We start from the raw sequence: 26,028 nt of genomic DNA, 5'->3' as shown, positions 1-26,028 counted from the left end.
TAAACTATGTCCTGATCACACAACTACTTTTACTAGTGTATCATAAATAATATAATACACATGTCAGAATTAATATGCCTTTTGGGTCGTCTTATCTCAAAAACAAGCGTCTAAATTTATCTCAACTATTAGCAAGATGATTCAAGCATCTAACATTTTAAACTTACATAACTCATGATTTATGCATATTATCAAACTAAACATAATAGACTAGAGTATAGGAGCACTGAAGGGTATTTTCAGGATCCGGAACCGGATAGGAACTGATTTTGGGTAATGGTCAACAAAAGTCAAAACGGGTCGGGTAAGAACTGGTTCCGGGAACATTTGGGTATTTGTCCGGGTTTTCCGGGTTTTTTTGGGTACGGGTAGAGTTGGGTCGGGTTTTGACCAGGTATTGGTGGAACCGGTTCCACCGGGTCTGGGTCAGTTCAGTTCTGAGTACAGTTCCGGAAGCCAGGTCCGTACACGTGAGTATGGTTAGAGGTGCACAAATCGGGTATTAGAAAAACCCGGGTTCGGGTATGATCGGGTATTAGCAATACCCGGGTCGGGTTCGCGTCCGGGTATTGCCTCTATAAACCATACCCTATGTATTGGGTTCGGGTCGGGTATAGAACCGTGTATTCTAAAACCGGGTATTTGAATACCCTATTTCCGAGTATTGAAAAACCATATTTTTTGGGGGTTAATGGGGTTTTCTTTCTCGGGTATAGATGGAATTTTATGGGGTGTTCACTTTTTAGGGGTATTTTTTTGGGTATTTTCCAGTTATTTTTCGGGTATAGATCAGGTATTTGAAAAACCGGTTTTGGGTATTGGAAAATCTCAATTCCCTGTATAGAACCGGTTCGGGTTTTCGGGTATTACCGGGTACAAATCGGGTCCGGTTTGGATACAAAATTTGGTACTAAAATGCATACCCTATCCGTACCCTACGGGTAGGGTCGAGTAAGGGTTCGGGTAAAACCCGAGTATAGAAAAACTGGTTCCGGGTTATTTTTTCGGGTTCAGTTCCCGGTTCGGGTTTTTTGTGCACCTCTAGGTATGGTAGGTTCGGATTTGGTTTCGGGTAGGAACCGCCAAGTCGGTCCAGAACCGATTTTTTTGTGCACCTCTAGACTAGATGTGCACAAGTTGGGTAGTTTTAAGAATTGGAACCGGTTCCTACCTAAGTATTTTAAATCGGGAATTTTCAGTACCGGGCATTCCAAGAACCGGTTCCGGATTGGTATAAATTGGTCTGAACCAATGGGTCCCATCAAGTATGACGCAGAACTGGTTCCGGGTCCGAAACGCTTTTTTTCCCCACCTCTATGACGAGAAGTATACGTGATTTCCCCATTTATAAAAACAACTTTATTAATCACATTTAGAAAAATGAGCAAAATAGCCTGGAATCATATTTCAATAACAAAAAAAAAACCGACAATATTATATCCAGAGCATGCATGCCATTATATTAATTATTTCCACATTTTGAAACCAAACCAAAACAAACCGAATCGTTAACACATTTTTATAAACACGAGCCCATATTTAACTCTAACGCTGAAAGGAGATCGAATACGAGCCAGTATTTGGATCTTTGACTGCTTTAAAGTTGTCCACACTCATCCCAAAGCGTCCTAGAATCGAGTTCCCCATATCCTTCAACTTCCCTACACAAATATAAAAACCCAAATAAAGTTAAACCCACATTCATACGTGTGTAGGCGGTTTAACGGTTTAGCCGGGCGAGCCAATCTCGAGTAAGTCACGAGCAACTTGGCTCGTTTACACACATAGATTAGGGCCATACATTATCTCAAATGGGTCAAATAAATTTAGATAGATAGTTGCTGATGACCTTCTAAATTGTGTTTTTATTCATAGGTCTAGGTTATTGTTGCAATAATATTGTTTATTTCATATTTATAACCAGACTATTTAACTTTTTACAAAAAACGAAAGGAAAAAAAATGTTGGCGGGTCATCCCAACCTCTAAAAAGAATTATAAATTTGGGAATTTAAAGTTTACCGAGCATCTCTTCCTTCATTTTTTCCCGCTTTTCTATGGCCAACGGTTCTAATCGGAAAATTGTTCTCCTACATTGGTTATTTGAAGGATCCAGTTCTAAGATTTTCTTCATATCTGCAAATTTAATGCATAAGTAACAATAAGTTATTATGATTCTGACAGAACAACTATGTATGGAACTATAATAATACAAATGGCATAAAGCAGAAACCTATTTTCGCTTGATTCTTATGTTACGTGATTAGAAGTAAGGGTTAAGGGTGATTAGAAGTAAGGGTTAAGGGTCTTCAGTGACCGAAGAGCTCAAACCAAAGTAAGGCACCCGGTTTGAGATCCGTACGGTTTAGTTTTGGCGTGTTAGCGGTTTGGCCAAACGTTTGGTACCTGGAACCGTCCGTGTAACCGAACCAGTCACTTAGCCTTCTTTTTTTCATTTCCAAATATGTGGGTTATCAGGGTGTTCACACCGTTGAAACCGACCAAATCACTCAACCGAAGCAAGTCGGCTGGTTTAAGATCTGAAAATTCGGTTTTGATAGTTTGAGATCCAAAAGGTTCGGTTATTACGCTTTGGCAGTTTAACGGTTTGATTACGATTCGGTCCTGTTTGGAGCTTGGAACTGTGCATGCAAACCAAATCGACTGTTTAGCCTTTATGAACTTTTAAACAAAAAAATATTTTTGAAACATGTGATTACAAATTATGTATATGTACTATAACCAAGAAACATAATTATCTTTTTAAAACTTCAATTATGTATATGTACATAACCACGAACCATCATTATCTTTTTAAAACTTCAATCACGAACTTTAAAAAAAAAAACGAATCAAACCAGCAAAACCGAACCATTAAACCACCAAACCAGCTGATTTGATTTGTTGTCTCCTGAAACTATATTTAGCAGTTCTGCCCAAAATCTGGTCAAAACCGGCCAAACTGAACTGTGAACACCCATAGCAGTTATGTATGTGTGTTATATTCATCAATCATCTTTATAATTTTATAATTTTAAATACAGACATAACAATTTTCAAACAAAAATAAGAAAAATGATTGAAAATGTCAAACCACCAAAACCAAACCATTAAACCACTAGGACCAACCAGTCCAGCCGGCTCGGTTTGTCGTTTCCCAAAACTGAACTTGTGTTAAGAAAAAAAACAACTTGCCTTATAATGAGAATGTGGTAAAAGTGATTTGCTATTTTGTGTACCAATATGTGGAACGTAAAACAAGATGACATTAAAATGGAAGTATTTCAGTGTAAAATATGTTATCAACTGAAGAACTGACCGGCAATAGCCTCATCATAGTTTTCAAGCTTTTCATGGGCTTCTCCTCTTCTAATTAAAGCTTTCAAGTATGTAGGATTTAGTTCCAGTGCCTTGCTACATTCTTTAACTGTGTCGTCATATTTGCCCTGTGACATAAACAAGCAATGCCATGAGGGAATGGATATTTAGGAATAAATACACTCCTTTCATTTTGTTGATAACAAAATCACAAACTATAATGCCATACGCTGCTATACATAATTTAACTCTTGTATCATGATAAGTCATATATGAGATCAAAACCATAGAGGTTATTAGTAAGATTAAGTAATGATCACTTAATAACAGATTACATTTTCTAAATATTTTGTACAAAACACAAATTATATTTTGTCTATCAATTTGTATGAACAGTTTGGTCAAACAGGACTGTTGGTAGTATCTTCCATAAGAAGATACCCAGAATCATTTCATGTAAAAAGCGCAACCTACACATTTTTGGCTAAATATTATACAAATTGAGTACGCGTTTCTTTTATAAACAAATAAAGGTGCTTGGGGTAATTTCTTGTGGAAACTTTGAAAATATTACTTTTTGAAGGAAAAAAACACAATATAAATACTTAGTGATAACTAATTGTCAGTCATAATCTTATTATAGTAGGCATCATAGTATTACGAAATACACATATATTCAAGATTCAAGAAAAAAACTTAATAAATAACTTATTCCATAACATCAAAAGTCATATTGTCTTAATAGTTAATAGAATACCAGTTTCATTAATTTTAATGATTTTAAGCTTTAACAGATAAAAATGTGATTTATTTATAGCGACAGTTTTCCAAATAACAAATGACTGCATGCTAAGATCTTATTTATAGGAGTCATGTTTTATGTGGAGACAAATTCTTTTAGTGAGACTCTTCATATAGCAAAAAATGGAATATAACTTTTAATAGTTCATGGCACAATTTCTTATTCAGGTTTCTGATTGAACACATAAGATCATAATTTAAAACATAGAAGTCTTCAAGTCTTGACATATGTGGAACTTGAAATTCAACAACAAATGCAAATTAAAAGGATGAAAAGTTACTAACTTACCAGCTTGAAGAAACATGTAGCACGATTATTATGACAGATAGACCTAATTTCAGAAGAAGATGGCATCTCAGGTGCAAGTTGGATGGCATAATCATACTTCAACAATGCCTCTTCATACATGCCTTCTCCAAATAACTTATTTCCTTCTACTTTTGCCTCATTCATTTGCACCAATATTTTCTGCATGTGAAAAATAAGAGGTCAGGTGAACAATAATAAACAAGCAACAAATTAGTAAAATCCATAGTTATCAAAAGCGTTAGGCGCACTCAAGGCGCATAGACCTCTTCGAGGGCCTAGACGCAGGGCGCAATAAAAGCGCGGGCCTCAAATAAAAAAAGCGCAATTAAATAAAAATTCTAAAAAGTATTTTGTAATAGAATATATCACTTTAAGTGTGGGATTCACTAACCAAAGCTTATTGTTCTTCAAGTCAATCATAAATTAAAAATAAAACCTGTTTCAAGCTGCTGGTTTAACAATCCAATTTCTAAAAGAAACATACATCTAAATATCTAACCAATCAACGCATATCATCAAAGACTTCAAATAACAAAAACAATAAACAACTTTGTAGTATGCTATCTAAAAATTAAAATAGCACCAACTGAAAGATTGTTGATATTTACAATTTACACACGACTTTGTATAATGATTAAAACAAAGCAACTTCATAATCGTTAACAAAAAGCATGCATCTTCAAGTAACTAAAATTAAAAAAAAAAACATGAGAATCGATCATTACTGTTACTAACCTATTGACCATTCTGGAACGTGAACTACGTTAACTGTGTTCTTGGCCTTTGCTTTGTGATACTGACTATCCCAATTGTCGATCATTATAATTAATCCGACTGATTTTAGGTAAGTTGTTTAATTAGGTTAAGTGATAAATCAAATAAATCAAAAGTATTGGCAACTACGACTAATTTCCTAAAAAACTGCCTGTATCAAGGGAGTCGATTAAGGAGCGCTTCGCCTAAAAAAACCGCCTAGGCGCAGAGGCGTTGCGCTTTTGAAATCAAGTATAAGATTCTTTCCTAAATCTTTAAAAAACTGAAAGCAATAAGCACATGATCTGATGTGGATAGTAACAATAGAACAAATAAAAGGTACACATTGTTGGTGTGACCTAAATGAGCATGTGACTATTAATCACAACCAAAGGAAATGGATCAGAATTTGGACTAAAAACTAAATTTCAGTCCCCTTAATTGTTCTACACTCTTCAAGGAATTAAGCAATAAGGATAGTTTATCATACAATCTCTAAGAAAGCAACCAACATGCCTCAACGAAGGACTTTTAACATTTTATAGTTCATGTATGATGCATACTTTTTATTGGTGGTTCATGTATGTGTTCTCTCTTGTACCACAAACATAAAAAGTGAAATTCAGATCACAAAAAAACATGCAAGTAGCAAAAATTTCAAAAGCCGCATGGAAAATTACATGCCCAGAAAATATAAGAAGGATGCCATTGGAGGCGAGCCAAATTTGTTATTAGAACTGCATAACAGATTAAGCCAAATCACAAGGAATAGACCTACATGCAAAAATCTTGTTGCATACTTGTATGTGTGTATTTATCACCTTGCACGCTTAGATGCCTCCCAAGTGTTTTTTAAGCATTTTTAGGATTTAAACAAGAAAAAATGGGGTCTTGATAATTGATATCCCAGTAAACTCTGTGTCAGTATCATTTGTTGTCTTGTTTCCTTTTACAGCAATGGATTATCTTAATATCATGGCTTTCTTTGATGAAATTTGAAATCGACAACATCACAAATCATAAGGCCACCTTTACATGTTAAGTAACACAAAACTTTATAGAAAAATTGAATTGTTACTTCGTTAAACCCAGAGATGTGAAATTGAACATTTTAGTGAATCAAAAATACAAATGCTCCTTTATTACTTAGGTATATGTCTGGAAAAATGTGTGGGTTGGGTAAGATGATAATCCACTAAACCAGGCAGGAACCAGCCCCTAATGAGCCCATGGTTGTAAAAAACGTGCCTAGGCATCGGTTAATCGCTAGTCGATACCCACCGTGATATACAAAAGACCAAACAACACTGGTTCAAAACAAACAGTAAAATTTAAGAAATGGAACTAGGATTCATTTGGAAACATATTCACCACCAAATGAACATGTAGGGTCGTAAAGACTATGATCAACTTGAGATACAGTCACACCACTCCAGCTAGTTCATAGGATTTAAATTCAACCTGTGATACAGTCGCACTCATATTGGACTCGGTCCTAAGATCACCATTCAACTTACCAAAGTTGAACTAGCATAGGATCTGCTCTCACTCACAAATATGAGATAAAGCAAACAAATATTTCTTCAAACATGAGATAAAGCAAATATTTGCTTACCCTCCTCAGACCCTACCATAGCTTTGCTATTGGTGGGATATACTGAGTACGATGATAATGATGATGATGATTTGTGAGTTAGGGCAGATCTTATGCTAGTTCAACTTTGGCAAGTTGAATGAAGACGCTAGAACAGAATGCAATTTGAGTGGTGCGACTGTATCACATGATGAATTTGGAAGCCCTATGAACTAGCTTGAGTGGTGCGACTGTATCTCAAGTTGTCCTCAGTCTATCCGATCCTACGCGTTCATTTGGTGGTGAATCTATATCCAAATGAGTTGTACTTCCATCCTTAATTTAACATTATGTTTTGAACCAAAGTTGTTCGGGCTTTTGTGTATCGCGCCAACTAGTCACCAATTAATCGCTATTTGGTCAAAGACGGTCAAAACTGAAAAAAATTATATATATATATAAGATTGATTTCTTTTGAGAACCGCTTTGAGCTTTAAGAACTCGAAAGAACTCAATGTAACAATTTTTTTTACACATGTGTAATACGTAATTGTAAGTAATGTACAAAAAAATACCGTAATTTTTTACACACCGAATCGACTTATTACACATGTGTAACTAACATTTAAACTTGTGTAATTATCAAAAATACTTATTCTCTCTCCTGATTCATTTTTTAATCAAATTTAATCTCAGCCACATATTCAAACTCATTTAATTAAATGTGTGGTCCAAAATTGAGTTCTTAAAGTTCTTACAACTCATCAAGTTCTCAAAATATCTCTCCCCTATATATATATATATATATAAGCCAAATTTTCTCATGAAGTTATGATTTTAAGTGATTGTAATTTTGCAATCACATCATCTATAGAGACCTCAATGAAGCTAACAATCATATCATACTCCTTCCAACATAGAGGATATACTAATAACAAACTCAAACACACAGAGAACCTCAAGAGATTTAAACTCCTCAATTAATCAACATTAGACAATTAAGCACACCTTAACTGTTCATCCATGATGCTAAGCTGTTTGACAAGCTCTGCACCAGTAAGAGGTCTGAATGGTTAAGAGACTTTGAGCCAGTAAGTGTTGAGTCGGCAGCACTGAGTACGCCGATGTTGTGGTGATTGGTGGTGGAGGAGGTAATGGCTGATCGAAGGTTAGGAACACATGTGGAGGGACAAAGGAGTAAATTGTTCATTCAACATCATTTTGAAACTTAATGAGTAAGAGGTTTGTTGAAACAGATTCAGAGGTAACCTCTTAACTAAATCATTAAGAGGCTACCAAACCGCCAAGACACATACATGATGCCAAAATTAACTACCACACCAAAACTTAACATCTAGCCATTAGCAGCTAGGGCATTAATAATCCATCCATTGGCAAAATTAGACACCCTAGGACCTACGCTTACAATTAATAGATTAAACAATAACACACAGTGTGTGTGTGTGTGTATATATATATATCAATTAAAGTAAAGGAAACTTGTAGAAGACGAAATTTAAGAAACCTGTTTAAGCTGATCATCATTAAGCGCATCTTCATACGTCTGATCCTTCGGCTGGTGTTCATGAGGTTTATTATCAATATTATTATTATTATTATTATCGGAAACAGTCTCACCGTCACCGAACTCCGTCTCGCTTGCCGTTTCGTAACCGTCAGAAGCGTATCCGGCGGTGGTTGTTGTTGTGGCTTGATCGCCGTTGACGGAATCTGTTACGGAAGCGGTTGAGTTTGACGGTTGTGGTGGTTGGGTTGTATCATCGGCGGACTCAAACACCACCATTTTCAGATTTCTTTGGATTAACACCAAGTCCGTTGTTCGTTTTTAGAGTGTTCTGGTTCTTTTTTTTATTGGGAGGGTAGAACACGTGCCGATCACACGTGACTTTTTTTTTCCTAGTTTTGTATAACAGGGGTGGAAAGGAGTAGATCGAGTTCAACTCGTTTTGCTCGCTATTTTAAAGTTTATGTTTGGCTTGTTTACTATTTATTATTAATTTTAACATATTTATAATAGTTATTTTTATATACTCTTTTTGGCTGAATTATATAAATGACATGCTCGTTTAGGCTTTGGGCTCGAACTCGTTTATTAAAGGAGTTTACATTTGAGCTCGAGCTTGGGCTTAAGCTTGTTTAAGCTCGACTCGATCAAGTTTTTTCACAAGCCGATACTAAGTATTTGCGAGCGGCTCGGCTCGTTGCACCCCTATTGAATAGTAATAAAATAAAATAAAATAAAATAAAATAAAATAAAATGGGTAATAAAGTAAAAAAGTAAAAGGTAAAACAAATTGGTGCATATTGATATTAACAAATGAGTTATAAAGGTAGGAAGGTGGGGATGCATGCGAGTACATGTAATCAGGTAGCTTGGGTTATGTAGGTACACCGCCACCGCCACCGCCACCGCCATCGCCGCCACCCTCTCCTTTCCTTTTCTTTTTTTTTCTTCAGGTGTATGACTTGAAAGTGAAAAATGATTGTGTATGATGTAACACCATCCTCATCAATTTGGGTAGCTTCTGGTAGTTTTAAGTTGTCTTTGTGTGACTAGTTGAAAGATTACTAACTAGAAACTAATTTCACTTCTTTTCGTTTTATGTAATTGATAGCAATCATTAATAAATAATTTTTTAATGTTACGATGGTTTTGGAGATATTAAAGCGTTAATAGGTCATAGAAGGTTAATCAATTTTTAATCAAAACCAGAGAGTGAAGAGTGAAGGCCGATTGTTTGCTAAGCAAGCTTAAAAATTTTAAATACCATATATTTTGTTCAGTTTTATTTAAAATCCAATTGTTTTTTGTAATAACTTAAAAAAAATCAAAAATATTGTTTTTTTAGTAAAGTGCTATTTTCGTCCTTATGGTTTGTCAAATAATGTGAATTTAGTCCAAAAAGTTTATTTTTTGCATATGGACCCTCCAAGTTTCCCAGTTCCTACCAATTACATCCAAATCACTAACTCCGTTAAATTTTATCGTTAAGTCATGGGCAAACGTGTCTTTTCATCCCTTTGGTTGTAATTGGCAAACGTGCCCCTAACTTAACGATAAAATTTAACGGGGTTAGTGATTTAGATGTAATTGGCAAGAACTGGGAAACGTGGAGGATACATATGCAAAAAATAAATTTTTAGACTAAATTCGCATTTTTTGCCAAACCACAAGGACGAAAATGACAGTTTACTCTTTTTTTTAATTTAAGATATAATTTATATTGAAAACAAGTGATTTTATAATAATTTACCTTCATAAGACAAAAAACATATATTATTTAACTACGTAACCAAAAACTAGTCTCCTGTATTTCAAGTTTGTTGGGAATTTTATGCAATCGTATATATCTTAGGAAAATCTGAGAGTCGTGAAACACTTTCAGATCAAAACTATTTGTTGGTTCCCAAATGTTTTGACCGGATAAAACTCAGATTGAGTGCAAGAATCAGTATGGAGAATGAGAGAGTTTATTGAACCAAAAAAATATCATCTAATCAAACTATGTTATATTAGGGTTTGAAAAGGCAGGGATGATGATAACTGCTTTGCAGTTATCATAACAGTTATCTGATTAATAACTGAAAATACGCTCCTTTTGATGTTAAACTTTGTAAAGAAAATTAATTAATTAATTAATTAATTAATTAATTAATTATCTGATACGTTTTTAATAAAGAAACATATGTCCGAAATAAAAAATTTCCAAGCTGACCTGGTAGCTCGACCCCAGCCAGGGGCGCTGCCCCTTGGACCCTGCCAGGGGCTGCCGCCCCTCGCACCCCGCTACCAAGGGCGCTGCCCCCGGACCCCTGCCAAGGGGGTGTTGCCCCCTTGGAACCCCCATGACTTAGGGGCTTCGCCCCTAAGTACCAATAGGATTATAAATTATAATAAGATCAAATAAGTGTGCACCCCGCACCCCTAAGTACCAATAGGATTATAAATTATAATAAGATCAAATAAGTGTGCACCCCGCACCCGACTTATTCAGATTCGTATTACAATTAACTTGATCAACAAGGTAATCCTTAATTACACTAAAATCACTAACAAAGTTTTGGATTTCTCGGTCGGGAAGATCTATATAAGAATCGTGAGAAATTATTAAACTTTTATAGTAGTCTTTTTTGTTTGTTGACAACGTTTGGAACTGACTTTAGTACCTAAGAGAGATTTCTTAAGACAAAATGTCAACCATTCATATTGATTTTGACACTCTATGCCAAGCCTGACTCACCTAGGAACATCACCAAGGAGGAAATCAACTAAGTTCATACTAATTTCAAGTAGGTTTTGAAGCTAAGATCTTAACTTCCCTAGTCTTTACAATCACACCGTTGCCACTGAAAGGCAAAATGCACTTCGTAAGACTTTTGATAACTCAACTAGTAATAATGGTTTTGACTCATAAGATATAAGAACCCCAACTTAGTTAGCATATTATCCTTCCTTACCAAAAAAGAGCTTTTGTTTTGTCTTTAGATGATTTTTATTAAACCAATTTTCTTTTACTAAATTTTACAGTCGAATTACCCCATTTTTGAGAGGATTCATTCTGTAATTATCTTTAACTTGTGTTTTATAAATACATAAATACTTGATTTGTATTTAAAGAAACAAGTTAGTTATAAAAATTGCTGGAGGATAATTTAGTAATTTTTGTTGTAAACTATTGCAGGCTTTACAGCACAAGAGTGACTATTGACACATGGATCCAACAGTTGTAAAAATACTGTTCGTAATTTAGTAATTTTTATTTTTATTTTTTTTAACTTTTTGGCTATGGGAACTAAAAGATTAAACCCAAAGCCTGATAAAACTAAACCTCTTGGACTAAACGAGTTAGCTTTAAAATTTTAATTTGTAAACAAGTCTAGCTGTTTGCTAGCTACTCGAGTTAGAATCGATAAAAAGCTCAAAACGAGTCCATATTTTCCGAGCCGGAACCTCAAATAAAGTTCGTTTAGTTATTGAGCCCCAACTTCAGTCTTGTATGGAAAGCTTGTTTAGGCTCGTTGAGCCTTAACAAGCCTTGTGTGTTTTTTAAGTTTCACATCTTCTAGATTTTTCATGTATTAGTTTTACATTGCTTAGTCGAGCTCGAGCCAAGCTTAAGCTCGTTTAAGGTGCTACACGAGCTCGAGCTGAGCTTCGGCTCGTTTAAAAATTTTCTCCATACATATAAAAATAATTATAACATATATAAATTAATTGATAAATAATAAACAAGTTGAGTTCTCATAAGTCAAAACGAGTTGAGCTCGAGCCTAGTCGAGTTCGGGCTCGACTTGGCTTGTTTACACCCCAATGGAAGTTTCGACCAAATTCATAGCCTAAGTCAAGAATGCAGGCATGATGCTAACTTCCAAAAGAGACACATGATGCATGTATTCGAGTTAATAGTCTCATCTTATTATTTCTTCATTCAGTAGCCAATGACATAATAAGAAGAATGACTGAATTTGACAATCACAATAGTTATTACATAAATCTGTTTAAAGATCACGTCCACTCAAATTATATTAAAACGCACGAGTCATATCTTTACATAGTGTCTTAACGGAATAATAAAAAGATGTAACTCAGAAATGTCTACACTTTCTCACTCGTAAAAAGTTGGGGCTGGACCCACTTATCCAGTAATTTTATGAAAAGATGAAACCGATGACCTAAGATTATAAGGGGACAATAAGACAAACACACGGGTTTTCGGTTTTTGATGACGCTACATGTGACCTCGCATTCAATATCTAAGATATTAAATGTTAAAAACCCTTATAAATTCTTAATTAAATAGTATTTTAGATTTCAAATCTTTAACATTAAATTTCCAAGATTCCAAGTATCAAACTTTTTTTAACAACCAACAATTAAAGCCCGACTACCCGAGATAACCCAATGACAATACTCATGCGACCGCACACATCTCCTGTTCCGGGAAAAACCAGCCTCCTGAACCCATTGCAATAAAACCCGATTGAGATGAGACTCAAATTCAAGACCTTATAACCTCAAACACAAATCTTCACTTCCTCTCTAATGCCAGTTGAGCTACAGCTCACCGATAAATATTAAAACCTTTTAACAAACCTAATAATGATAACCTAAAGATTACATAAATCTAATTTAAATCTTTGTATTAATAAATTTATAAAAAAGTGGGTCCCATTATCATTTCATTTCACACAATTTTTTTTCCTTTTTAACAAACAATAAATAAAGCTCGACTGCTTCATACGTTGGCGACCGCATGCCATGTTGGGAAGTCCAAGCCCACCTTCTCCAATTTCAAGAAAAACCCGTCACGTGACTCTCACTGCGATAAAACCCGATTAAGCTCAACCTATTCACCTAAAGATTACATAAATCTAATTTGAATCTTTGTACTTATAAATTTATAAAAAGTGGGTATCCATTATTATTTTTATTTCATTTTATTATTCCATCAATTTCCAACCCAACAAAACAAAACCACCACAAGAAAGAAAGACAGACAGAACCAAAGCTGTGTGTGGGATTCAAACTACAAAACTGGGATTTGGGGTTTAGGGTTTCAATCTATCAATCAATACAGTCCGTACAACTTCTTCATATTCCATGGTTTCTTAGGTAATCAAGTTGTTAAATTTCATAGTTTTTTCATGTGGGTTTGACTCTTTATTATGTTCACACAGTTTGTTATCAATCATGGTTCTTGAAATTATAGGGTTTAGTAAAGATTTGTATGCTCTTGATATGTTTATTATATTCAACTGGTGTGATGCAGATGGTGTGTTTGATGATTAGAATGTGAAACCCTAGTTTTTGTTTTGTAATATTATTGTTATTGGATAGTAGAGTTGGATTCATAAACCTAGGGAAGTATTTAGAAGAGAAACTTACGGAAAGCGATCGATTTTGGGAGTTTAATTCAAAGGAATACTATGATTAGTTTGTTTTTCGTCAAAACGAGTTCTTTTGTTCTTTAGACAGAATTCAGGTCTCGTAGATCTGGTTTTGAAAAAAAGGGTTTTTGAGAGCTTCTTTAGTCGGTGGGATAGAGGTAACGCTTGCGCTCATCGCACCCTACCCAGATCGTACAAATAGCTGTACTGCTATGAGTGGGATGCACGTTGTTTGTCGTTATAGATCTGGTGAAAAGAAGACGAGTTACCTTAATCCAAAGATAAGTTAAAGAAAACTGTAGCCAGTTTGTTTTTCTTTAATACAAGTTGTTTTGTTCTTTAGATAGAATTCGGGTATCGTAGATCTGGTTAAGAGAAAAGGGTTTTCTGAGGCGGGAGCAGCCTCTGTAGTCGGTGGAATAGAGGTAACGCTTGCCGTCATCGCATTCGCACCCTGTCTAGACCCAACAAGTAGGTATACTGATATGAGTGGGATTATACTTGGTACGTTGTTTGCGGTCATAGATCTGGTTAAAAAGAAGAATTATCTTAATTTTAAGAAAAACTATAGCAAGTTTGTTTTTCTTCAAAACGCGTTCTTTTGGTCTTTAAATTGCGTCTCGTAGATCTGGTTAAAAGAAAAAGTGGTTTTGAGCTGGGTGTGTCAGCGAGAGCAGCCTCTTTAGTCGGTGGAATGGAGGTAAGACTTACCCTCTTCACACCCTTCCCGGACCCAAAAAATAGCTGTACTGCTATGAATGTGATTATACTGGGTACGCTTGTTATAGATCTTGTTAAAAAATGAAGGGTTTTTTGGGCCGGGGTCTCAGCGGGAGCAGCCTTTTTAATCCGTGGGACGTGAGGTTATGTTGGGTACGTTTGTTTGTGAAGATGAAATACCTAGAAAAGTAACCATTTTAGAGGAAATGGAAAACCCTTAAAAATATGGCAGTGGAGTGTTTGGTAGTTTGACGGGATTCATTTTTTTTTCCTTCTGGTTGCTTGTTTAAATGAGTGTTATATTTAAAGATGGAAAATTACTTTCAAGTGTTTATCTGAACTTGTTTTTGTTGCTTATATAGTTATATTTGTGCCTAATACAAAATTATGCTTCTTGCAAATTATTTGATAACCAATTACTGCAAAACTCTTTGTTAATTAGTCACTTATGTATCAGTTTTGCTCTTTCCTTTTGTGTGATTTACAGTGTACTTAAATGTCACACTCTTGCAAATTATTTGAAAACCAATTACTGCAAAATTCTTGCAAATTATGGAAAAAGGGTATGAAGCTTCTGGTTTTATAAGTTTGATCTTGCTGTATGATGCACACTTGCTAACATGAATTACTAGTTTTACAACTGATGTTTGAGTTATGATGATCTATGCGAGTTTCTGTCATCTCAAACGCTTTAGAAACAATCTTAAGTTCAACTAGATGAGATAATATCATGAAGATTAAGAATCAAGTTTCTAAGAAGGTGATTTGGTTTGGGATATGATTTGCACGGGTACTTGTGTGATTTAAACTTTATATTTTGGTGAAGCCAACATGGTGTTGTGGTGCTAAACCAACATTTGTATTAAGTTATTTCTACCTTTTAGTAAGAAAAGTTATGCATTAAAAAAGCTAATATCATTCAGAATGAACGTAAAACTTCTTAGATGAAGTGAAAGTTGCTCAACATCTGTGAATATCAACTATAAAAGCACCAACTTAGTTTTTGGCTTAATTGGGAACATTTACAACTTTGCATATATTTATTGATCCCTTTTTGTACCAGGGTTGTACATCCTACCAACAATGTTTCGTCTACTTTTGATATTTTTATAGATAATCAACATGTTAGTTATATGGTTACAAAAACAATATTACTACAATAACAGTCGAGATCTATAAGTAAACATCTAATAATAGATACTTGACGACTTTCAACCTGTTCTACCCTTTTAGCTTAATTTTTTGACTTGACTTGTTGAGAGAATACGACCCCCATCAATCTATTAATAATTAAACGGGTTGAAATTGCCACGTCTTTTTGGTTATATAAAAGTAAATACAGTTCAATTTTATTAATTTGTTTTTTTGTTTTGTTTTTATCTTCATGTGTATGATATTTGTTTTTCATTGTGCTTAGGTTCATTCTGGCTACAATTGTGCATCAAGTTTACAAAGCTGCTAATTCCAAAAACTTGTGATAATGAAACAAACTGATTGGTGTTACACATCTTCATAGTTTTGGTGATGATGTTGATACGTTCTCTTCCTACTTCCATTGATGACCACCCGAAGCAAGAAAGCTCACGTGTTTGGCTCCTGCACGGAATCAGAATCATGGCAGGAACCTACAAATCCTATCCCTGTAACCAAACACAACAATAGAGATAACTCATTATGGTCTCAGAACTTATTAAGCTCTTCTCAGTTATCAACCGAGGTTAACATGTCGGAAACATCCACTTTTAACTATGTATACAAAAGAAGAAACGTTTTACCACCGACAAGTTCCAAACCGACTCTCGTATACAAAAGACGAAAGGTTCAACGCGAAGGTTCAAAGTCAGGATCCGTTGACGGGGATTTTGTTACAGACCCAAAAAGTAAACCTAAAAAATGTTCGGGTTTAAATATAACCGACAGTTGTTCGTCTTCAAAATCGAATCTTGATCATGGGTCGGTTGGTTTATTGAAACAAGTGGATGATGCTGGCGAGTGTTCGTCTTCTAGTGTCGTGATAATGGAAGGATCAAAATCGTGCGTCTCGTTTATCAAACAACACGGTGGGCTTAAAAGACATGTTTCCACCAAGAAACCAACGGATTCAAACAACGATGTTTGGTGCTTTAAGGCGTGTAAAGTGTGTGATCAGTTAGCAATCACGTTAAAGATGTTGATTTGTGATCTTTGTGAAGACCCGTTTCATATGTCGTGTTGCAACCCTGTTGTAAAGAAGGTAGCGGTTGGTGGTTGGTTTTGTGGTTCTTGTTCAAGAAAGAAATTAAAGAAAATGGAAACGAGTTCGGGTAAATCGTCTGGAAATTGTTTGGGTCCGACAGCATCTATGCTGAGAGATGTTACTGGCCGATTTCGGTCAAGTGTTCGTATTGGTAAAGATTTTCAAGCGGAGGTTCCTGACTGGTCTGGCCCACTAACTGAGTATGTTTTTTTCGCGTATACATTTTGATATAAAAGGTTGCAATTTCTATCTGATTATTTTGTTTTTTATTCTTTTTTAATAAATTTTTTCTTAAATGGGATGAATGGTTGAAAGTTGTCTAAAGCAACCTATTTTTGACCCATTTCAACCGCCTGTTTCAATTAATCCGTTTACTTGTCTCCATTTCAACACCACCTGCAATTAAATTCAAGTAACAACCTGCACAATAATAATAATAATAATAATAATAATAATAATAATAATAATAATAATAATATTCCAGATCCGATCACTTATTATTATTATTGACTTAATAATAATAATAAAACAAATTAACCCCAATTCCGTCCGGCCACTGACGATACGAAGCTCCTTCAAGATCCGGTAACAACAGCCCTATTAACCCTTACCGGAGCTCTCCAACACGTCCATAACACCACCGCAGCTCATTATTCTCGCTGTACTGTTGTTTCCGGCTACTGTTGTTAACTGCCGCCGCCGCCGTCGTCTATTGCCGCCGCCGGAAAAACGATTAAGGCTCTGTGGAGGTTGCTGGGTTGCTGCGAGGTGTTATCATTGAAGGATCTTAGCTGATTCACCCTCTGCCGCCACCGTAACACGTCGCCGGAGCTCCGCCGTCGCCGCCGCTCAACGCCGCCGCCGCCGCCGAAACTCAAGGGTTGTAGATTGTGTCACGTTTCTAGCTTATTCTCGTTAGCTCACGGTGTCTCGTCCCGGTTTCAATATTGTTGACTTGCTAAAATCCCGGTGAGATCGTTTCATATCTTTTATTTTTGTTGGCAATAGGCCTTGATGCTGCTAGAGTAGTCAGTCCAATTTATATCTGTTACTGTGTGCCGTGTGTCTATTATTATTATTATTAGTTTTTGTTACTACTATTATTATTATTATTATTATTATTATTGATTTGGTGTTCTATTGCTTGTGTTTGTGTGATTAGTTGCAACCATAGAGCGTAGGAACCATGACTATTACCTGAGACCATGTCCTGAATCGAGGGGTGTAGGAAAGAGTAAAGATAGGGAGCGTATATTGCGTTTGGCTTCTTGGAATGTAGGAACATTAAATGGTAAGTTGTTAGAATTGGTAGATGTGCTTAAAAGACGTAGGGTTCAGATAGCATGCCTCCAGGAGACTAAGTGGAAAGGACATAGAGGGGCTGAGTGTAATGGGTATAAGTTGTGGTACTCGGGGTCTGATGGAGCTAGGAATGGAGTGGGGTTTCTAGTGGCTAAGGAAATACACACTAGTGTGGTGGAGGTGATAAGACATAATGACAGGATTATGGTGTTGAAATTAGTACTAGGAGAGGAAGTAGTGGCAGTAGTCTCCGCCTACGCGCCTCATGTAGGCCTAGGGGATCAGGAAAAGAGAGAATTTTGGGATTGCTTAGACGCAGTGGTAGGGGGCATACCTAGGGGGGAGAGGATTTGCATAGGAGGTGATTTTAATGGACACATTGGTAAGGCTAACGATGGTTTTCAAGCCGTACATGGGGGTTTCGGTTTTGGTGATAGGAATGAGACCGGAACAGATCTTCTAGAGTTTGCGGTGGCACATGACCTAGGTATTATAAATTCTTTTTTTAGGAAACGAGATTCTCATTTAATCACTTTTAGCAGTGGCGGACGCGACACGCAAATTGACTACCTTTTGATGAGGCGAGGAGACCGACGTTGGTGGAAGGACTGCAAAGTCATACCTGGGAAGGCAGTTGTGACTCAACATCGACTACTAGTGACTGATATAGCCTTCAGAAATAAGCTGACTGTTCGAGAGAAGAAAGGTACACCGAGAATTCGATGGGGAAATTTGAAGGACGAAAATCTCCTTCTGTTTAAGGATAAACTCATACTGCATACGCGGGCTCGACTAAATGGGGACTCAACCTCATATATGGGAAGCTATGGAGACAAAGATCATCCAAGTAGCAAAGGAGACTCTCGGGGTCACAACAGGAAAGTCAAGTGGGCATAAGGAGTCTTGGTGGTGGAATGACGCAGTGCAAGACAAGATAAGGGACAAACAAGGATGTTTTAGGGAGCTAATGAGGTGCACGAATGAGGAGGAGCGAGTGGATTTGAGGGACAACTACAAAACGGCCAAGATAGAGGCAAAGAAGGCAGTGGCGGAAGCAAAGAAGGCGGCCTTTAAACGGATGTATGAAAGTCTAGAAACAAAAGAGGGGGAACATGCTATGTTTAAGATTGCCAAAGCCAGGGAGAGTAGAAGGCAAGATCTAGGACCGGTGAAGTTCATAAAGGATACAGATGGGCATGTACTGGTCAAGGAGCAGGACATCAAGCTAAGATGGCCAACCTACTTCCACAATCTTTTTAACAATGGGAGAGCTTACCAAGAAGAACATGACAACACAAACTTTCATCGACAACAATCGAATAACTGCTACTGCCGACGGATCACACGAGAAGAGGTGAAGGACGCACTTAGGAGGATGGGAAGGTCTAAGGCGGTTGGCCGAGACAACATACCCATCGAGGTGTGGAAGTGTCTGGGGGAGGAAGGAGTCATGTGGTTAACTACTCTGTTCAATAGTATTCTCAAATCAGGTAAGATGCCAGACCAGTGGAGGAGCAGCGTTGTAGTTCCTATCTATAAGAACAAAGGAGACGCCCAATGTTGTGGTAACTACCGAGGAATCAAACTACTAAGTCATACTATGAAGCTATGGGAAAGAGTGATTGAGGTTAGACTTAGACGAGAAACTCAGGTTACGGTCAACCAATTTGGCTTCATGCCGGGGCGTTCCACCACAGAGGCAATACACCTTATAAGAAGATTAATGGAAAAGTATAGGGAGAAGAAGCGTGATCTACATATGGTGTTTATTGACCTAGAAAAGGCCTACGACAGTGTGCCCCGATAGGTGCTCTGGGAGTGCTTGGAGGGTAGAAGAGTGCCCAGGAAATACATAGAGATAATTATGGATATGTATACCAGGAGTGAAACAAGTGTCCGTGCGCCAGTGGGGGATACTGATTTCTTTCCTGTAGAGGTAGGTCTTCACCAGGGGTCAGCGTTGAGCCCGTTTCTTTTTGCAGTAGTCTTGGATGAGTTGTCAAAGTCGATTCAGGGGACTCTCCCGTGGTGCATGATGTTCGCAGACGATATTGTATTACTTGCTGAGAAAAAACAAGATCTAAACATGAGGCTTGAGGAGTGGCGAACAACCTTAGAGACAAAAGGTTTAAAGATTAGCCGATCTAAGACGGAGTACCTACGCTGTGATTTTGGTGAGATAAACGACAGTGAAGACGCACACATCACAATTGAAGGGCAGGTGGTCCCGCAGGTAACGAAGTTCAAGTATTTAGGATCTTTTGTACAGAGTGATGGGGAATTAGACAGTGATGTGACCCACCGAGTTCAGGTAGGATGGTGTAGATGGAAAGCAGCCACAGGTATATTATGCGACAAGAGTTTCCCGACTAATCTGAAGGGAAAATTCTATAGGGTGGCAGTTAGACCTGCAATGCTATATGGAACAGATTGTTGGGCCATCAAGAAGGCACAAGTGCGGAAGATGGAGGTAGCAGAAATGAGAATGCTACGTTGGATGTGTGGGCACACAAGGCTAGACAGAATAAGAAACGTTGTGCTTCGCGAGAGATTAGGGGTGGCGAACATAGCAGACAAGATAAGAGAGTGGAGATTGAGATGGTTTGGACATGTAAAGAGAAGACAGACGACGAATCCTGTTAGATCCGTAGAAAACATTACTATAGAGGGGAGGAGGGGTAGAGGACGACCGAAATTGACTTGGGATGAGAGGATTAGGCATGATTTGATAGACCTAAACCTCTCCGAGGACATGGTTGAGGATAGGAATTCGTGGAGAAGTAGAATTAAAGTTAAGGATTTTTAGAGAGAATTGAATACCTTAGGGCTTAGACTTAACTTATTTAGGTCACATACCATAATGGTATTTCCCTTACATATTTTATTATTATTATTATTAGCTTTTATATTGCGGTTAAATTGTGACCTTTTTATTAATATTATTATAATTAGTAGTAGTTTTTATATAACTGTTAAACTTTGATTTCCTTTTTTTTGCTTCATACACATGTTCTTAGAGCCGAGGGTCTCTCTGGAAGCCACCTCTTTATTCCTTTGGATAGAGGTACGGTGTGCCTACATTCCACCCTCCCCAGACCCTACCTATAGCTCTGCTGTCGGTGGGATTTTACTGGGTATGATTGATTGATTGATTGATTGATTCAACCGCCTGTTTCAAATGCATATGGACTGCTGTAGTTGATTATGAATGTGAATGTTGTTGCAAGTATTCAATCATTTTTGACCTTTTCCTATCATCAAACCACAAACTGATTTTGACCTCAAAATATTCGAAGTCGTATAGTGGGAGGTCATGTATAGCTTTTGAAATCAAAATCAGTACGTGGTTTGATGATTTAATCACACTCTGTAGGAGACCTAGTATCCGTATTCAGTGAAAGTACAAAATGCAATCAGTTAGAACATATAGAAGTAAAACTAATGAAAAGAAAACAAATAGAGGAATAAGTGAAAGTGGGTTGGGTTGGTGGATCTGCTAGTGCTTTCTTGTTCAGTTTATCCAGAAACTATGAATAATTGATGTAATAAACATTATTACTTCTAAAAATCAGTGATCTAGTGTGTAGATGCCATGGTTTTTACTCACAAACGCAAAAGCTCATGGCGAATACTATATGTATATTCGCAAGTTTATATTTTTATTAAGTAGAGCAAAGTATTTTGATTCGCTCGTATTGGCGGAAACATAGTTGCATTATATCAGATAGATGCGTACATTGCTTAAACATGTCTGGCTAAACCACTGCCTCTGCATATATGTATCCCACTCGTTTGGATTTCTTTCTCTAGTTATGTTTGACATACTTTAAAACCCTAGACATAGGGTTGTTTATTTTTTTAACTTAAGCATCTTGCATGTTTCATTTCTCACCATTTATTCATTCACAACATTCATAGACATCCTCTTTTTTTGTTTTTTTTAAAAATTTTGTTATTATTATTATTATTATTATTATTATTATTATCAATTTCTCCTTGATCTATATGCATCACAGCGGGACTAATGCATAGTATAAATTAAACTTATTTTTCCTCTTGTTTGATTTGCTCAGTGCTCATCGAGATCTTAACCTTTAGTTGCAATCCCAAGTTTTCTTTCTCTTTTTTTAATCACTTGGTCTTTTTGGAAACCGATAGTTGACTTTAAGAGTCAACTGCCTCCTCTTTGATTTCCATAAGTCATTCGAAGTACGTGTTCTGTTTAGCTTCTTTTGTATAATTATTGCTGCTTAAGGAGACTTATAATCAAAGCTCCTTGGATTTGTATCTCAACTACTAGTTATAAAAAGTTTCTTGTTTCCTTCTGTGTTTTAGAGTAACAAGGGAAAAAAAATGTACTATTGTATATTTACAATTAAGGTGCACTTTATTCTCTCCTCTCTTTACAATGTTCAATATTTCTGATTCATTCGAAAAGGAAGTAAAAAAAATGATACTCTATGATATAATGACGTAGGCTGTTTTATGCATTAAAAGTTTACTTAGGGTCATTGTCGACTCATTTGACTTGTTTCTTGCATAAGAGTCAATACATCATCCAAAATTGTTATCTCTGCCTGTTATAGCCATGATAAGCTTGACCGGCAAGCGTCTTACTTGTTGATACAACTCATATAATCTGAATGGTTTTTCTTTATTTCACCAAATAAATATTCCATCATATCTTTGATGCTCAAATATATGGCTTTTTCTTCATGCCTTGCCTTGACTTTCATTTTGGAGTCACTTTTGGCTACTTATTATTTCTGTTTTAACAAGGCTATCATATCATGCTGCAGTGAAATGAGTGATTATCTTGAACCTATGGAAGTAAGTCCTTTGGAGTGTGCTAGCTATCAAGTAAGATTTTTTTAATGGCATTATTATTATTATTATTATTATTATTATTATTATTATTATTATTTTGTTTGGCAGTGGTTTGTGTAGATTCTTTTATGAGATTATAATAATAATAATATTGTGCATAATAATTGCAGGAATGTGCTTCAAGAAAGCTTTCAAGTCTTAGTTCTATTGGGAATTGGCTTCAATGTAGAGAAGTGGTAGATGATGTTGACGGGTCCGTTTGTGGAAAATGGCGCAGGTGATCCTTTGTCTTTTAGTTATTAACACTTTTTATTTATTTTTTCAGAAACCTTCATACTCATTTTATTCAGAAAGTTAGATTATTGTTATAATTATACAACTTTTGTAATCATACTTGAGATACTGTAGTTGTTTATAAAAGAACTAGACAAAAGGTGTTTGGGTCAATCCGAGCCGATCCGGCCCGTTTTGTGCTGCTTACTATTTTGACCTGTTACCCAATTCACCCATTTTACTATCTCAGTATATTATGGATCATTGTTTTTTGAAAATGTTTGGACTTTTGAGATGCTTTACAAACAACCTCTTATTGGGTTTAGTATAAACGGGTTCGGGTCAATTTCGTGTCGAATCCACAAACCCGGTTAGCTAAACTGGCCGTGTTTGTGTCAACCCTGTGTGTTTGCAGGTTGACCCGTTTGAACTATATTCTATACTTTTAAGTGTGTTCTGTGACCCGTGTTATAAATTAAATTGGTTGGGCGAGTTATGCTCAAGTTTAAAATTAAAAGATAAATTGACATAAGATTTAATAAATAAAATATCATTGTTTTATATTAGTATTATTCTTTGTAAAATTGTAATTTTAAAGTATTAATATCGCGAAGAAAAACTGAAAAATAAACTAAATTCGGGTTAAATGAGTTGTGTTCGTGTGTCTGTGTCATGTTTGGGTTCATATGCCTGACACAATATTTTGGTTTGTGTCGTGTTTGTGTCAAAGTTTCGGGTTCATGTTGGGTTGGACCCGCCGGACCCACAAACTTGACATCTTTAGCACCTCGTGAATTTTTCTTTTTTTTTTTAAAATATTTAATCTCAGGGCTCCTCTTTTTGAAGTTCAAAGTGATAATTGGGAGTGTTTCAGCTCTGTTCTCTGGGATCCAACCCATGCTGATTGTGCGGTCCCACAGGTATGCTTTAATATTGAGTAAATTACGGTTTTCGTCTATGTGGTTTGGTCATAATTTTGCCACTTCTGTTCTTTTTTTACCCGAGAGCCATTATGGTTTCCAATTTTGCCATTTTAATATAACTAAATAACTCTGGTCATTTTTTCTAAGCTAGAATCGGGGAACCGAAACCGAACCGTATTATTGTATTTCGGGTCCGATTCCAGTTTTTAAATTTGGGTGAATACGGTTCCCGGTTCGGTTCCAGTTAGAACCGACGGTTCTAGTTATAGAACCGCCAGAACCGGGTTAGGTTTTAACTTTGAAGATTATATTTAAAAATCCTATTTATTTAGTAGGCTTTCCAACTTCCAGGTACTAGCGACCATCCACGTTTTCACTTTCTCGGTTATAAACAAGCCCTTAACGATAATCATCTTCCACTGCCTTATATCTGTTTTAAGATATAATTGATATATGTAATATTTTGAGTCATTCTAATATATTCTCAACCCCCTCCATTAAAATATAATATGTTGATATGAATCTTTGATAATATTTTATTTTATGGATTGTAGCTTGTATCTTGCACCTACTAATAGTTTATATTTAGAAGTTTAATTGAAAACAGGTTCCGGCAAGAACCGTTTACACAAGAACCGTTTAACTCAGTTCCGAACCGAACCGGAACCGTTAATATACGGTCCGGTTCCGGTTCTTATATTTAGCATTTAACGGTTCCGGTTCGGTTCGGTTCTTAACCGTTGCACAGCCCTAATTTTTTCTGTTAGAAGGGCATGTCCGTCCTTTTTACTTTAGGTACAAGCTTTTAAGCAAAATGTACATGTAAACAAGTTAAATAAAATTCTGGAAATGGCATAATAAGCTTGTAGAGAGAACTATTTGTTTATTTTTAGTTAATTTGTTCACTTGTACATTCTACTTAACATTTTGTGCTTAAAAGTAAAAGGACTGAAATACCCTCACTCTTACTGGAAAAAATACAAATGAACATTTAAAGGTTACATATTTAAGAACTTATGTTTGATTGTATATCTTCAATCGTTTTCACGAATATGTTTTTAACTTGAAGTTGTTTAGCAGCCATTTTTGAACCTTTTTTAGTTATCTTAAGTTTGAATTTATTATGATTGTGGCTTTCATTTTGTGAAGCATCAAATTGTAATAAGATTTGGAATTTATTATAACTCGAATCCCATCTATTTAAAAAAACTGATAATTTGTTTTTTTAATGGTTCTTCAGGAGCTTGATACTGATGAAGTTCTAAAGCAGTTGAAGTATATAGAAATGGTATGTTTTTTGTGTACGAATTCGGCATCTTTCTTCTAAACCGGTCTAATACACATCAAGTTTCTAAATCCGTTAAATTTTAAAAGTCTACACTTTTTTTTTATTTATAGTCTTTAATATTTATTTTTTTTAACATGAAATTCTCGTTGTACTCATTTTGTGTGTCATGCAGTTGAGGCCACGGCTTTCTGCAAAAAGGTGGAAATCAGGAGGTAACAAGCATGTTGAACGTGAGGAGCACACCGCGGATCCAAAAAATACACAGAAATCATAGGTTTTATGCATCAAATACATTTATGCATATATTGTAGATTTGAAAAAAATTTAGTGAGCAAGAATTTTGTGACAAAATTTGGCAAATGGAGGTATTTTTTACTAGGTTTTGTTCATAGTTGTGAATAACTGGAATTTCCTAATTTGGGGGAAACCAAACCGGTTGTTACAGGATGAAGAAGTTAATTTCGTACGTGCAGATGCTTGGTGCATTTGTTTTCTCTGTTGGTGCTGTTGTGGTACACACCATTTTTCTTTGTGTAACTGTTATCACACTAGCAGTAATATACCAAATCTCATATGATAATATAATAATTTGAAGGCTTAATAATACATGTAGGGATGGACTATTAGGCAAGATGAGCTCACGAAGCTCTTTGGCAAGCTCCCAATTCCAAAACCTGCAAATTATAATTGATTTCGTCTTTGACTAAAATTCCACAACTGAACCTTCAATTAATATTTTATTTAAAAAATTACACAATTCACCTAAAAATTAGCCCCCTAATTAAGGGATTGAAAT

General features: G+C 36.0%; 2 protein-coding genes across 2 annotated transcripts; one reads left to right on the top strand and one right to left on the bottom strand.

The window, feature by feature from the left end:
• Window positions 1-1,406: 1,406 nt before the first annotated feature.
• Window positions 1,407-8,586, bottom strand: LOC143610680 (uncharacterized). The gene is made up of 5 exons (XM_077085087.1): window positions 8,280-8,586; window positions 4,408-4,587; window positions 3,319-3,445; window positions 2,022-2,135; window positions 1,407-1,661 (listed from the first exon to the last, which is right to left on the bottom strand). The coding sequence occupies exons 1-5, from the start codon at window positions 8,556-8,558 to the stop codon at window positions 1,546-1,548; spliced, it is 816 nt and encodes a 271-aa protein (XP_076941202.1). The 5' UTR covers window positions 8,559-8,586; the 3' UTR covers window positions 1,407-1,545.
• A 4,616-nt stretch (window positions 8,587-13,202) lies between these two features.
• LOC143610677 (uncharacterized) lies at window positions 13,203-25,564 on the top strand. Its single transcript, XM_077085085.1, has 7 exons — window positions 13,203-13,388; window positions 15,801-16,819; window positions 22,721-22,781; window positions 22,919-23,025; window positions 23,851-23,941; window positions 25,185-25,232; window positions 25,405-25,564. The coding sequence occupies exons 2-7, from the start codon at window positions 15,942-15,944 to the stop codon at window positions 25,504-25,506; spliced, it is 1,287 nt and encodes a 428-aa protein (XP_076941200.1). The 5' UTR covers window positions 13,203-13,388; window positions 15,801-15,941; the 3' UTR covers window positions 25,507-25,564.
• Window positions 25,565-26,028: the final 464 nt, after the last annotated feature.

This window comes from Bidens hawaiensis, unplaced genomic scaffold (assembly GCF_021521415.1).
Source record: "Bidens hawaiensis isolate Kalapana, Puna unplaced genomic scaffold, B.hawaiensis_p1.1 tig00027537_1, whole genome shotgun sequence".
Taxonomy (NCBI): domain Eukaryota; kingdom Viridiplantae; phylum Streptophyta; class Magnoliopsida; order Asterales; family Asteraceae; genus Bidens; species Bidens hawaiensis.
This window is presented reverse-complemented; position numbering and strand designations above follow the sequence as displayed.